We start from the raw sequence: 14876 nt of genomic DNA, 5'->3' as shown, positions 1-14876 counted from the left end.
GAACTTTCATGCAAGCTGCCTGCTGTGCAGAAGACTCTGTTGGCCTAGTCCCTGAGCCGTTGGGGGGGCGGGGGCGCCGAGGCGATTGGGTCGCGGTTGGAAGGGAGGAAAGAGGAGGGCTTCCAATAATGCTATTTAAAACACCTTAGAGTAGACAAACAAATTAGGCAACAATAGTGGGAAAGTGCCACAGATGAGTCTTCTGTGATAGGTAGATCCAGGGGTGCTGTGATGGGGACCAGAGCTGTGTGGGAAAGAAGAGGCCAAGCTGAGAAGCCACCGTCCAGTGTATGTGCTGTCCCAGCAGAGAGCCCTGAGAGGCCTCAGGAGAGGCTGCTCCTGGACCAGAAGGTCCATGCAGGGCCCTGCTGGTACTACTGAAGACCCTCATAGTGGCTTTTCCGGCCGGTGTTCCTGCTTGGTGTGAGCACTCCCCAGGCAGGCTCAGTGAAACCTGTAGGACACGTGGACACAGTTCTGGAGCTAGAGGTGGTTGTTGAGGGGTTGGTGATGAAAGGTCACTGGGTGCTCAAGGGGGGCTAATCCCAGGAAGGTTATATAATATTTTAGAGGCTGAAGACAAGGAGAAGGGGAGTCTGGGAGTAGCAGCCCCCAGTGCCCAGCAGCTAGGAGGAAGCGGGCCCACTCAGAGATACCCTGCAGAGGGAGAAATGGGTGTCAGGTATCTGCTGACGGAGTCGAGGTGCTACCCATGCTGCTAAGGGCCTGAGGAGTCCAGCTTTGTCCGCTAACCTCAGGGGAGGAACAGTGTTAACATGACATGTTTTCATGGTAAGTCAGAAGAGGACGCTAAACCTGATGGCAGAGGCCTGGTAACACGTTCCAGGGGTCCCAGAAATCTCTGTCTTCCTGTCAGGAGGAACCTTTGCAGAGTAGACAAGGGATCTGAGGCCTTTGCTGAGGTTATTTAACGGGATGTCAAGGGCATCTGAGAGGGATCAGGGGCCCTTCAGGCTGGGCTGGGGAACAGGGATCCTGGAACCTCAGCCTGGCCCAGAGCTGACTGTTCATATTTGTCTCCTGCAGCTACATCTCAGGTAGAAACAGGCGGACCCCAGTGAGTGCTGAAGATAGCAGATACTAGCGATGGCAGAGCTGAGAGGAGGAGAGGAGTGTAGGGCTGGACACCGGAGAATGAACAAGACCACATGATGAAGGTCAGTGTCATGGAGACCTATGACCCCTAGATCACAGTATGTCTCCAAAATAAAACACCCCCAATCCTGATATTCTCCTTACCTGGGAAGGAGAAAAACTGTCAGAAATTTAGCAACATCAGTAACACTATCAATACTTGAAATTAATGTTTTTCATTCAACAAATATTTATTTAACGTCTATTACAGGCATACCTAGTTTATTGCACTTTGCTTTATTGCACTTCACAGATAGTACTTTTTTTTTTTTGTAACAAATTGAAGGTTTGTTGCAACCCTGGGTTAAGCAAGTCTTTTAGCACATTTTTTCCAACAGCATTTGCTCAGTTCATGTTGCTGTGGCACATTTTGGTAATTCTTGAAATATTTCAAACTTTTTCAGTTTTATTATATTTGTTCCAGTAATCTATGATGTTACTGTTGCAAAAAGATACAACCCCCTGAAGGCTCAGATGATGGTTAGCATTTTTAGCAATAAAGTGTTTTTAAATTAAGTTATAGAGGCTTCCCTTGTGGCTCAGTGGTAAAGAATCCGCCTGCCAATGCAGGAGACACCGATTCTCAGAGCCTGGTCTGAGAAAATCCCACGTGCTGTGGAGCAACTGAGCCCTGTACCACAATTACTGAGCCTGTGCTCTGGAGCCCACAACCCACAACTACTGGGCCTGTGAGCTGCAGCTACTGAAGCCCACATGCCCTAGAGCCCGTGCTCCACAACAAGAGAGTAGCTCCTACCCTCTGCAACTAGAGAACAACCCACACAGTGAGTAGCTCCTACCCTCTGCAACTAGAGAACAACCCACACAGCAACAAAGACCCGATGCAGCCAAAGATAGATAAATAAAATCATTTTTTAAAATTAAGATATGCACTTTTTTTATCTAACGCTATTACATACTTAATAGACTACAATATCGGAGAAGGCAATGGCACCCCACTCTAGTACTCTTGCCTGGAAAATCCCATGGACGGAGGAGCCTGGAAGGCTGCAGTCCATGGGGTCGCTGAGGGTCGGACACAACTGAGAGACTTCACTTTCACTTTTCACTTTCATGCACTGGAGAAGGCAATGGCACCCCACTCCAGTGTTCTTGCCTAGAGAATCCCAGGGACGGGGCAGCCTGGTGGGCTGCCGTCTATGGGGCGCACAGAGTTGGACACGACTGGGGCGACTCAGCAGCAGCAGCAGCAGCAGCAGACTACAGTATAGTAGTATATAATGGCACATTATAGCTGAAGCTCCAGTACTGTGGCCACCTGATGCGAAGAGCTGCCTCACTGGAAAAGACTCTGATTCTGGGAAAGACTGAAGGCAGGAGAAGGGGACGACAGAGGATGAGATGGTTGGATGGCATCACCGACTCGATGGACATGAGTTTGAGCAAGCTCAGGAGAGGGTGATGGACAGGGAAGCCTAGCGTGCTGCAGTCCATGGGGTCACAAAGAGTCGGACACGACTCAGAGACTGAACTGAACTGAACTTTAGGAAAACTAATCTCCTTGTGTCATTTCTGCTGCTCCAGGTCTTCACTGCAGCACCCTGGCTTTCCTTAGTTGCGGTGAGTGGGGGCCACTCTTCAGCAGTGATGTGCAGCCTTCTCGTTGGAGTGACTTCTCTTTTATTTGCACTGAGAAACCAAAAAATTTGTGTTAGTCATTTTATTGCGATATTCACTCTATTGCAAGGGTCTAGAAACAAACTCTAGCTATCTCTGAGGTACGCCTGTACATGCCCGGTACTAGTTTAGGTAGAGAAAATGTAATGGTACAGGAACTTCTCTGGTGGTCCAGTGGTTAAGACTCTACCCTTCCAATGTCTCGAGGAACTAAGATCCTACATGGCAGAGCCAAAAAACATTTTAAAAATTTTAAAAATACATAATGGTACAGAAGACAGGCAAATCAAAACTAGCAAAGAAAAAAAGCATAAACTAGCAGAAGCAAAAGCATATACAAATAAAATAATTTCAAGTTTTATTAAGTAACACAGAGGAAACTACCGAGATTCTGAAATAGCTAGATGAGATGGACAAGAAAGGTTTCACTGAAAAGACAGCATTTAAGCAAGAATCAGCTATTAATATTGTGAAACCCCAGTACAGTTTTATTTATTCTGTGATGGGTAAACAAAGCACTTTCCCCTTAAGAGAAAAACTATGAAGAAAGTCTAATTACTAGTAGGTCTCTCTGAAAGAGACATCTCCTCCAGCCCTTCCATCCCAGGTGATTTTTTCAAAGCCTGTGGGGGTGGGAGCAAGGGCAGAACTTGGACTTTCAGCAATGGTGAAATATTATTGACCTGTCAAGGGCAAAGATAAAGAGACTTGGGAATGCCCCCAGCAGGTCCCTGATGGAGCTTGGATGAAACTGTTCTCTGAGTAGTTCTAAGTTTGTTTGTATGTGTCTGTGGTTATTAAATATATGTAAGTGTTAGACTCTGTAAGAGTCTCAGAGCTGGGCTTGGCACAGTTCATAAAAATGTTACTTTCCTCTTCTCTCCTCCTGCATTGTTCAGGTAAGTCCAACCACAGCCAAGTGGTCCTCAATCAATCTAACCCCTTCTTACCCTTTATGGGTACCCAGACGCATCAACAAGGTGAAGAGTCATGTTGAACATCAATGGCCTGGGCCAGTCACTGCTCAAAAGTCACTGAAGGGCTTTGCTGTCCACCTGAAACTATCACAACATTGTTAATTGGCTATACTCCAATAAAAAATAAAACGTTTTTAAAAATAAGTCACTGAGGGGGGATGGGGCCTCCTGCCGGGAAGAGTTAGTCTTGGACTTAGATTTCTGTTCAGACCCTGACCTTATTTGCACTGATGTAATCAGCCAATATTGGCACAGTCCTGAGAGGTCTCATTCCCAGCAGGCTTGGAGTGGGGTTGGTGCTGCTGCCTTCTCTATATAGGGGGTTCAGCCAGGCACCCGGCGCTGTCCTGGGGCCCCTCCAGCTCACCATGGCTCGGGCATTGGGAGCGCCAAGTGCACTGTGGCTGTTGGGCTTGTGCTGGTCTTTGGCCAAAGCCCACCCTCTGTGAGTGAAGCTGAGGCTGGGCAAGGAGGATCGGGGTTGGGATTAGAGTGGGATAGGGCCAGCTTTTAGGTCTGGGGTAAGTCTGGGGTAAGTCTGGGTTCTTGGGACTTCCCTGGTGGCTCAGACGGTAAAGCATCTGCCTAAAATGCAGAAGACCTGGGTTTGACCCCTGGGTTGGGAAGATCCTCTGGAGAAGGAAATGGCAACCCACTCCAGTAGCCTTGCCTGGAAAATCCCATGGACGGAGGAGCCTGGTAGGCTACAGTCCATGGGGTTGCAAAGAGTTGGACACAACTGAGTGACTTCACTTCACTTCTTCAAGTCTAGGGTCAGGAGCTAAGGGAGATGGGTTAGCTGCTGCGGAGCCAGACAGCTCTGTGTCTTCTCTCTAGAGCTAGAGCTCCTGACCATGGGCATGGAGTTGAAGGTGGGAATGTGGCCAAGCCGGATGCAGACGTGACTGGTGAGGCCCTGACTCTCTGCGTCTCTGTCTCTGCTTCTGCGTTGTATCCTCTTACTGGTCTTTCACCTGCTGCCTCCCTACCTCCTCCCCAGAACGCTGCTCGGATGGCTGGGGCTTTGATGCTACCACCTTGGATGAGGATGGGAACATGCTGTTTTTAAAAGGTAAGAGGGGCTGGGACTGGGGCATTTGGGATCTCAGACTTGGTCCCCTTCACCAGGATGTGTCCTGGTGGTCTTAGGAATTATTTAAGAGCATCACCCACGGCTTCTTTGTAACTATCTCAGTAGGCCAAAAGTTTGCTCTGGGTCCCTCAGCGACTGTGTGTTTTGCAGGGGAGTTTGTGTGGAAGGGTCATGCCTGGGCCCGGCAGTTAATCTCAGAGAGGTGGAAGGATGCCCCCAGTCCCGTGGATGCTGCATTCCGCTATGATCATAACAGTGTCCTTCTGATCAAGGTACGACCGGACCCAGGTCAGGGCCAGGCCAGAAGTGCTGGAGTCAACACGAGAAACCCTCCCCCAGGTGGCCCTTGCCAACAGGTTCCAGGTTTCCTCCTCCTGGGCCTTCCTTTCCTGAGAAAGGTCAGGCTAGGGGTGTGTGTGTGTGTGTGTGTGTGTGTGCGCGCGCGTGTGCGGTCCTGACAGGCACCACATCCAGCGGCTCTTCTTCAGTCCTAATCTGCGTCCACACCTCTCTGGTATTCCTCAAGCTGTCGACCATCCTTTCCTTCCTAGAAATTCTTCCTTGGCTTCCATGACCCCGCATCTGGTCTTCTTCCTGTGGTTGCCAGGTTGTTCACTGTACAGCAGTACCTGGCCGAGGGGTGAGTGGAGGATGAAGTCCACCCCACTGTGCTCATCAGGTCCCATGTCCTGGCCCAGCTTGGGTCTGCTCCTTCTGGGCACCTTCTCCTGACTCACAAAGATGCCGCGTGGCTGGGTGGCCCTCATGCCGGGTTTGTTTTCCCTCCAGCCTTTTTTTTCTTGCTCTTCTCAGCTTCTCATCCTGGGCCACTCCCTGAATGTTCCCTGGGGATCCTCCCCAGATTCTCCATTCACCCTCCCTGGGTGATCTCAACCATTGCCATGGCTCTGAGACTCTCCACGCTGTGGACACCAGATATGGATCTCTCCCCAGAGCTCCAGACATTTCTTTGCATTTTCCTGGCTGACATCTTCAACTTAGATGTTCTGTACACACCTCAAATGCAGCACCCCTCAAACGGACCACAGTATCTTCTGTACAAATCCCTCTCCTCCCGAGTCCCCTGTTTCAGCAAACGGCACCACCACGTGCTGCATCCTGTCAGCCAGGTGCACACGGGTCATGAGACCTGGGCCTTGCTTATCTTCAGGTTGATCTCTTCCCCGGCCACATTCACTGTGTGCCAGCCACATGAGTATACTCTGTACACGCTACTCCCTCTGCTAGTAATGCCCTTTCCACACTTGTCTGCCTGGACAATTCCTGCTCAGTTTTGAACACCTGGCCCAAACGTTCCCTCCTCTGTGCAGCCTTCGAGGAATTCTCTAGGTTGACTTAGGCACGTCTCCTTTATTCCCAATGCACTTCACATGCCTCCACCTTGGAGCTCACATGGCTAGGACTCGCTACGGTCTCACTTTCTGCTTTTGTACAGTGAAAAAAAAATGAAGTCCTTGAAGGCAGAGGTAGAGTCTTGTCACCCCTTTATGACCAGTGCTTCTCACAGTACTTGGCATGTGGTAGTCATTCAGCAACTGTTTCTTGCGTGAATAAATGAACAAATGAATGTTTGAGTGGATGGATGATTGCAGGATGATTGTGGATGTGTTTGCCAAAACCAGTGGTGTTGCAGATCATTGTACCATGGGAGTGCTAGTTGTACATAATCAGATGTGTGTGTGTAGGAACAATGCACAAACTGAAGGTACATATTTGTGCAAGGGGTCAGCACATTGTTGTCCACAGAGGGATTGAGAGTATGGGGGACTGCAGAAGAATATTACATTAACTGTGATAGATAAAAGGTGTTGTGTGAGCAGAGTGGCAGGGTCTGGCGTGCATATTAAAAAAAGCGTGCTTTTGTGTGTAGGGGGACAAATTCTGGGTATATCCTCCTGAGAAGGGGCAAGAATATCCAAAGTTGCTCCAAGAGAAGTTTCCTGGAATCCCATTCCCACTGGATGCAGCTGTGGAATGTCACCGCGGAGAATGCTCTGAGGAGGGTGTCTTCTTCTTCCAAGGTCAGTGCCGGCTGGAATAGGAGAGTGTGGAGTAGTGGTGGGATGGTGGTGAGGGAGTAGAGGTAGGGAGGGAGGTGCTGGTAGTACCATGATATGGTTTCCCAAGAAAGAGAAATAGAGAAGCTAATTAAGGTCTGCACAGTTTAAGTAGGGGAAGTAAGAGGAAGTCATTCTGGGGAAGTTAACTGGATATAATTCTGCTAAAAGTCCCTCATGTCCTCCATGACCCTTAGGACAAATCTATGTTCTTTAGTCTCACAGACAAAGTTCTTCATGACCTTACATGCAAGGTTCTCCAAGTCCCCCCAGCCTATTGACCCTCCAGGGTTTAGTCTCTCAATCCCTTCCCTTGAACATGAAGCCCCCCAAACTCTCTGCTATTCCCTAGACACCCAATTTGCTTCATGTTTTAGGCTTCCATCTCCCACTCTTGAATGCTTTGTAACTCCTTCAGATTTTAGTTTAAGTATCCCCTTCTCTGGGAAGTTTTCCCAGACTCTTCCCACTGCCCTTGTTGAACTGATCATGTGTGCTTTGCTGCTGAATTCTGTCGTATGCCTACTTTCCTCAACTCTTTCCCTGCTGGGCTGTGAGCTCCATGTGATGGGGGCCACATCTGGTCCATCCTGGGGCCCAGTGCAAGCACAAGAGAGGGCACAGTCTGGCCTCACCGAATGCTTGTTGGTTGATTGGACAAAGGCAACCGCACGTGGTTCTGGGACTTCTCTACAAGTACCATAAAGAAACGTTTCTGGCCGGCCGTTGGGAACTGCTCCTCGGCCATACGATGGCTCAACCGCTACTACTGCTTCCGGGGTAACAAATTCCTGCGCTTCGACCCCATCGAGGGAAAAGTGAATTCCAGTTATCCTCGGGATGTCCGAGATTACTTTATGCCCTGCCCTAACAGAGGTGAGAAAGCCCCAGCCCTGGGACCCCTGGAGACATGTCCACCTTCCCTGAGTCTGCAAACGCCATGCACCCCTACCCTCACCTATGGAATGATACCTTGGCCCTTGCGCCAGCCCCACTTCCATTCCGGCTCTTCCCAACTGTCTTCATATGGGGAAGACCTGCACCCCCGATTCGCCCAGCGGCTTCTTCCACCCCGGCCCTCATTCTGGCCTCTTGCCTTCGTGTGTTCTCCCTTGCTCATTTCTCCCCCAAGGCCATGCGCACAGGAACGCAACCCCGCATGTGGATAAGCGCTGCAGCCCACATCTAGTCTTGTCTGCATTGCTCTCTGACAACCATGGTGCCACCTATGCTTTCAGTGGTAAGAGATGCCCTCCAATCCCCCCATCTCTGTCCTCCATACCTCCCAACTCTTTTGTGTGTGCCTCTCATCTCTGAGATATTTCCTCCATTTTCATCACTGTGCCCCTTATGAAAGGATCTCATCCTTTCACGCTGGCATGCTCCTTTTCACCTCTCATTTCCTCAGATGCATATCTAAGGAACCTATCTCATTGTCCAGGCCTCTAACTTCTTCCACCTGTCTGCCTCTCAGTACTATCCAGGCCAGGTCTGTGCCTTCCCTGGACCCCCTGAACCTATGACTCCTCATATTCCCTTTGCTCCTGCATGTCTCTGACCCTCTCCCCACCCCCCTACCTCAAGCTTATCTCCAGGAGCTCCATCTTTTTCCAGGTGCCTGGTTCCTATATCCAGGCCTCTGGGCATAGCATTACCTGGAAATAAGATGTTCCCGTTGCTGAGCATCAGCCAAGAAGTGTTCAGTTCCTTAGATCTTTAGGCAATAGCTTCACTAGCCTGATAAGATTTCTCCCCTGAGTGACCAGGGGAGACCCCTCTCCCCAGACCTGTGCCATTAATTAGTAAAAGCCATCTAACGCTACCTAAAAAGGATGTCTTGATCTATACTTGAGGACAGCTCTAAGAGAGTGACCTACCCCATTACACTCAGCCTAAGACATACGTATGACAGGATACAAGTGTGAAACAGTGGTTTAGAATACAGCAGAGTGAAAAATCCTTCCCTATTCCTAACCCCTGAACAAATCCGATCAGATGTGACTACCAAGCTATAATGAAAAATACGCAGCCACAAGCAGAGCATATCCCCATAACAAGGGGGATATATGACATAACAGCATATCCCCATGCTGTAATGAGAACATATGTCCGTGATGAAACACACACCTATAGTGAACAAGTAGACCTGTACTGAGAATACATGCCAGAGTAAGAACACAGACGGATCAGGAGAATACGCAGCTATGGTGAGAGCAAGGCACCACTGGCAGAATACACACACAAAGTGAGATAGCTATGGAAATAGAGACAGAGATCGGTAGAAAGACATGGAGATAGAAGCACTAAGAAACTAGGGCTACAGGGACCACACAGAGACAGATAGAGAACACTCACCCATGGCGAGATCGTGGAATCTCAAGGCCATGTGCGCATAAACAGAATGCAGCTGAAATCCTAAATCAAGAGCATTAGAGATGTTCCATAGCTGTTGAGAGAACACCGTTATGTTAAAAGTACCCAGCCAAGCTGGGAACTCACTATGTTGGCAAAAACACCAGTACAACCCAGCTGTTCAGCAAAGGGCCAGTTCTCCCCTCTCCCTTATTGATGAATCTCTTGTCTCTAGCTCAAGGTTTCTAATCCATTCTTTCTGCTTTCCCACCTTTGGCTCACACATGGACCATTATGTCCTCTTGATTTTCTCTAGTTAGGATCTTTTAGCCTCAGATACAACTCATAACTGCCTCGGTTGCTCTTTTTCCTACTGGCTTTCCAGAGGAGAATGGGATGGGCCCAGCCCCATAGTTTTATTCCAGACCACATTAAAGTGGCTGCTGGTTGGCCTCTGCATTGGCTATTGATAGACTGGGGTTCAGCACTTATTTCTTCTGCCCAAAGAGCAGCATATCTCTGATTCTCAATATAGGAGCCATGAGCAGGGTAGTTTCATCAGAAGGCAAAGGTGGACATGTGGTCACTGAGACTTGCCTGGTTAATACACATAAAGAGAGCTTGTGGCTGCATGGTAACACCGACTATTTATCAAGCACCGGATAGGCACTGGGCATTGTTCTAGGCACTGGGATACAGTGATCAACATGGCAGACAAGACAATTACCCTTATAGAGCCTGCTGGAGACAGAGATGATAAAAAAAGAGAAAATGAAAGAGAATACTTTCAGGCAGTGTTAGTAGCTGTGAAATGTCCTGGGAACATTAGAATATTTCTTACTCCCAAATACCATTTGAAGCTAGTATAAATGGATTTGTGAGTTGTTGATATTTTAAAATATAAAAAAAAATGTTAAGTGTCAAAAAGCTGTGAAGAAAATAGGATAGAATAATTGGATAGAGGTGAAGAGAATGATGGGCCCCTTCTCTGAGAGATGATTTTTTAAAAAATATTTATTCTATTTATTATTTATTTGTCTGTACCAACCTTAGTTGCGGCATGTAAGATCTTGCTCCCTGACCAGGGATTGATTAAACCCAGGTTCCTGCATAGGAAGCATGGAGTCTTAGCCACCAGACCACCAGCGTAATCCTGAAGAGATGACTTTTGAGCTGAGATTTCAGTGATAAAGAGAAAGTAGCCCCATAAAGCAATGGAGGAGAAGCATTTTAGGGAAGGTGAACAGCAAATAATTTGAGGAGTCAAGAGAGGAGGCCAGTGTGTTGAGTGCTGGGAGAGAGCAGATGAGTGGCTTCAAAAGAGGGAGAAGGAGCCAGATCACATGGGTCTGGGCATTCCCTGGTGGTCCAGGGGTTAGGACTCTATGTGTCCACTGCTGAGGGCCCAGGGTTCTGTCCTTGGTCGGAGAACCAATTTCCTGCAAGCCGTGTATGGACCAACCAAAAAAGAAAAAAGCTTATATCATGGGCCTGGTAAGGGTTTTCAACTGTAAAAGGAAGCCAGGAGGGGATCTTGAGCAGGGCCATGATCTGTTCTGACTTAATTTTTTAAAAGATCATCCTGGTTTCTTATGGAATGTAAGTCACAGAGCTATAATTGTATAACCAGGGAATCAGGTGAAGAGTTCTCGCAGCTGTCTGGATTAGAGGTGACGACAACTTGGACTGGGGAAACAGCACAGAGGTGGTGAGCAGTCATCATAATGTATTCTGGAAGTTGAGTCCATAGCATTATCCAATGCCTTGGATATTGGTCAGAGTGGGGAAGGGAAAAGAGTGGTTTCAAGAATGACTTAGCTTGGGGAAGTGGGCAACTAGGTGACAAATGGTTCCTTTTATTAAGATCAGAAAAGACTAGGGCAGGAGGTGTGTGTGTTTGGTGGGAGCAGAAATGAGTTTGGACACATTAGGGTATTGGTATCTAGTAGCCCCAAATGAACACATCAGGTAGGCAGCTGAGTTTGAGCCTGACACTCAAAGAAAAGGTCCATCAGAAGTGAAGAGAACAGATCAAAAGTCTTCAGTATGCAGATGGGGTTTAAAACCCTGGACTAGGTAAAATCACCTAGAGAGTGAGGGCAGGTAGAGTGTAGGCCCAAACTAGGGGATTCTAATGTGAGATACCAGGCTGAAGAGGCATCAAAAAGGTAAGAACACTGGAAGAGTCTGGAATAACAGGAGCCAAAATTTAAAAAAAGGAAAAATTTAAAGAAGGGAGCTGTGAGCAGTCAAATGCTGCTAAGCGGTATAGTAAGGAGAAGACATTAGATTTGGCAAGTTGGAGGATACTTAACCCTGAAGAGAGAAATTTCAATGGCAGAGGGAAACAGGAACGTAAGTGAAGTGGATTGAGGAAGGAAAGGTAAATAAAAGTTTAGACTATTTCTTTAGGAAGTTGTTATGAAACGGGGAGAGGAAAATTAGGGGCTGGTGTGGCTACTCCCTCTGTCTCTGACCATCTCAAGGGATTAGAGAACACAGTCCGTGTGAGAACACCCAGTGGGAGCTTGCTGTGCTCTTCCCTTTTCTTCTTTTTTTTTTTTTTTGAACTTTTAATTTTGTATTGGGGTTTAGTTGATTAACAATGTTGCGATAGACTCAGGTGAACAGCAAAGGGACTCAGCCATGCACATACATGCATCCATCTCCCCCAAACCTCCGCTCCCATCCAGGCTGCCACACAACACTGAGCAGACTCCCATGTGCTATGCAATAGTCCTTGTTGGGTTTCTACTTTAAATATAGCAGTGTTTTAGGTTCTAGGTCCTTGTTGGTTATCCATTTAAAATATAGCATTTCTAAGGAGAAATGACGCAAATGAACTTCCTTACAAAACAGAAAGAGACTCACAGACATTGAAAGTGGACTTATGGTTGCCAGGGGGAAGGGACAGTTAGGGAGTCTGGGATGGTCACACGCTGCTTCCCTTTTAACTTCTGGCCACAGTCTCACTGTAGCACCTCCTCACATGGACATCTGAGATGCATAAGGAGCCCACACCAAACCTCATTATGTTGGCCTGAGCTAACAACCCGGCCACTCTTCTCCAAGCGTGCCCTTCCATCAGGCCCCTACTGCCTCCAGTTCCAATCAGGTCACCATGCCTAACTTTTCCAACCACATGCTTGCTCTACTTTCTCTCCTATCCTCTTCCCTCCTGGCCTCTGGATGCACTCTCTCCCCCTTCTCGGGACTCACCCCTGCATCTGTCACTTGCCTCTTCATGGTCTGGCCTTTTACCACCAGCACTAAAGCTTCTTCTGCTACCCACAGAGAACCACTACTGGCGTCTGGACAGCAGCCGGGACGGATGGCACAGCTGGCTCATCGAGCATCTGTGGCCCCAAGGCCCCTCAACAGTGGATGCTGCCTTCCTCTGGGATGAAAAGCTCTATCTGATCCAGGTGTGTGATGGGAGAGAGGCCTGAGGTGGAGACTGGGGAGAATTCCCTGCTCTGTGCTGATGAATGTCCTTTGTCCTCCAGGGTACCCAGGTATATATCTTCCTGACAAGGGCAGGCTACACTCTCGTAAAAGATTATCCAAAGCAGCTGGAGAAGGAATTCGGGAGCCCTCAAGGGGTCAGCCTTCATTCCGTGGATGCAGCCTTTACCTGTCCTGGATTTTCTCGGCTCCACATCGTGGCAGGTGAGTGGCGTCGCGTGCTGGGGGGTGGTTGGTTCTGTGCTTCTCCATCAGGGAGTGGGAAAGGCCAGGTGCAGATCCCCACGATGTGGAAGCCACGTTACATCCGGTGTCTCTTCCCAGGCCAGAAGCTGTGGTGGCTGGACCTGAAGTTAGGAGCTCAAGCCAAGTGGACAGAGCTTCCTTGGCCCCATACGAAGGTCGATGGGGCCCTGTGTACAGAGAAGTCTCTGGGCCCCCACTCGTGTTCCGCCAATGGTCCGGGCTTGTACCTCGTCCAAGGCCCCAATCTGTACTGCTACAAAGACGTGGAGGAACTGAGCAAGACCAAGGACCTTCCCCAGGCCCAGAGGATGAACAGCCTCCTGGGCTGCGCTCCCTCCCAGCACTCCTGACGCGTGTCTGGCCCGGCTCCTCCTCCCAGTTTCCTCACAATAAAGCCAGAGTGCTTCTTCACTTGAATCAAACGGCCCTGGTTATGGAACAATCTCACTTCTTTGAGTTGAGAAGCTTGTAACATCTCTTTTTGAGGCTCTTTAAATCTGGAGATAAGGGAGGGAAGGGCTGAAGGACAAACCTCATTTCTTTACAGGTGATTTCTGAATCCCAGTGATCACAGACAGAGAAACAGAGGGGAGGGAGATTCCAGAGGTAGGGGATATATATACATCTCTCTCTCTCTCTCTCTATATATATATATATATATATTTATATATATATATATCTATATCTATATATCTATATATCTCATTATGACTGATTCATGTTGTTGTATGGCAGAAATGAACATTGTAAAGCAATTATCCTCCAATTGAAAACAATATTAGAAAAAAGAGGGGAACAGAGAAAAAATGTAGAGAAAGGAACCCCTGTGTTGGCACAGGAAGTAAGAAGCAGAGCAGGGACTCTGCCCTGCTAATAACTGACCACACCTTGGCCCCAGGACATAGGGAAATAGGGCTGGAAGTGGCTACGCATAGACCAAGTGGACTGGCCCAGCGCTGCCATGAAGGGCTGTAGCAGTCTTCAAACTGTAGGTCCTGGGGGTTCAGGCAGCATCACAGCAGAAGACAAGGCTTGGTTTCTATGAGTCAGGCACAACAAGCAGAATGAAAAATGAGTGTTTCACCTTCCTGAAGCAAGCTGGGAAAATGGAAGAAGGACTGACTCAGGACCTGAACTATGAAACACATTTTCATTTTCAGAATGTCACACAGCCTCGTGGGCATCCCCTGGGTATTTGCACCATCTAGAGGTTACAGTGGTTTGTTCTTTTCTGGTCATAAGCTGACCAAGACTTTAGGGTCCAAACTTACTGACAACCATTTGATTGGGGATTGGCCTGGACTATAGGCAACTGGGTCTCGAGATGAGACCTTTTTCTTCCTCTACCTTTCCATGTCACTTCAGGTTGAAAACTTGTTTTAGGCTCAAAAGAAAAAAAAGCAGCCTCAGACTCTAGCAAGGGGCCCTCACTCTGAGCTTCCATATGCTAGCCTCAGTGACCTCTTCCATTAAATGGGCACAATACTAGACACTTCCCTGTGACAATGAGTATGGACTCAAACCCACCTCTTGGATTCACTCCAGAGCATCCTTGGAAGGATAACCACACTCTGGTCCATGGTCCCTCCTGACCTGGGGGCCCCATCCCCTGTGGGGCTTTGGAGTCTAAGTAGAAGAGAAGACGGACAAACCTGGCATGGAAGGCCAGGCCATAACGTGGTTCCCAGCAGGCACCAGGCCCTTGTTGTTTAGGAGAACAACAAGGGGTTGTTGTTGTGCCCCAGGTTCCTTTCCCAGGCTCAATGGCTGGGAAGACAAGCAGGTGATGAACCCAGGCCCCTTAGATCATGGTCCATCCAGGACTGGAGTTTGGCTGGGATTGGAAACAGAAGTAGGGGCCAGGCACCAGGG

At 48.4% G+C, this 14876-nt stretch overlaps 1 protein-coding gene and 1 long non-coding RNA gene across 2 annotated transcripts; one reads left to right on the top strand and one right to left on the bottom strand.

The window, feature by feature from the left end:
* LOC106502895 lies at positions 2624 to 12581 on the bottom strand. Its single transcript, XR_001296571.2, has 3 exons — positions 9297 to 12581; positions 3744 to 3854; positions 2624 to 2805 (listed from the first exon to the last, which is right to left on the bottom strand). It is a non-coding gene; the product is annotated as an uncharacterized LOC106502895 (long non-coding RNA).
* HPX (hemopexin) lies at positions 4093 to 13426 on the top strand. The gene is made up of 10 exons (XM_005689766.3): positions 4093 to 4215; positions 4608 to 4678; positions 4771 to 4842; positions 5014 to 5135; positions 6755 to 6905; positions 7605 to 7817; positions 8074 to 8181; positions 12588 to 12718; positions 12800 to 12962; positions 13083 to 13426. The coding sequence occupies exons 1-10, from the start codon at positions 4139 to 4141 to the stop codon at positions 13352 to 13354; spliced, it is 1380 nt and encodes a 459-aa protein (XP_005689823.1). The 5' UTR covers positions 4093 to 4138; the 3' UTR covers positions 13355 to 13426.

This window comes from Capra hircus, chromosome 15 (assembly GCF_001704415.2).
Source record: "Capra hircus breed San Clemente chromosome 15, ASM170441v1, whole genome shotgun sequence".
Taxonomy (NCBI): domain Eukaryota; kingdom Metazoa; phylum Chordata; class Mammalia; order Artiodactyla; family Bovidae; genus Capra; species Capra hircus.
The sequence above is the reverse complement of the archived record's forward strand: the minus strand, read 5'-3'. Positions and strand labels throughout refer to the sequence as shown.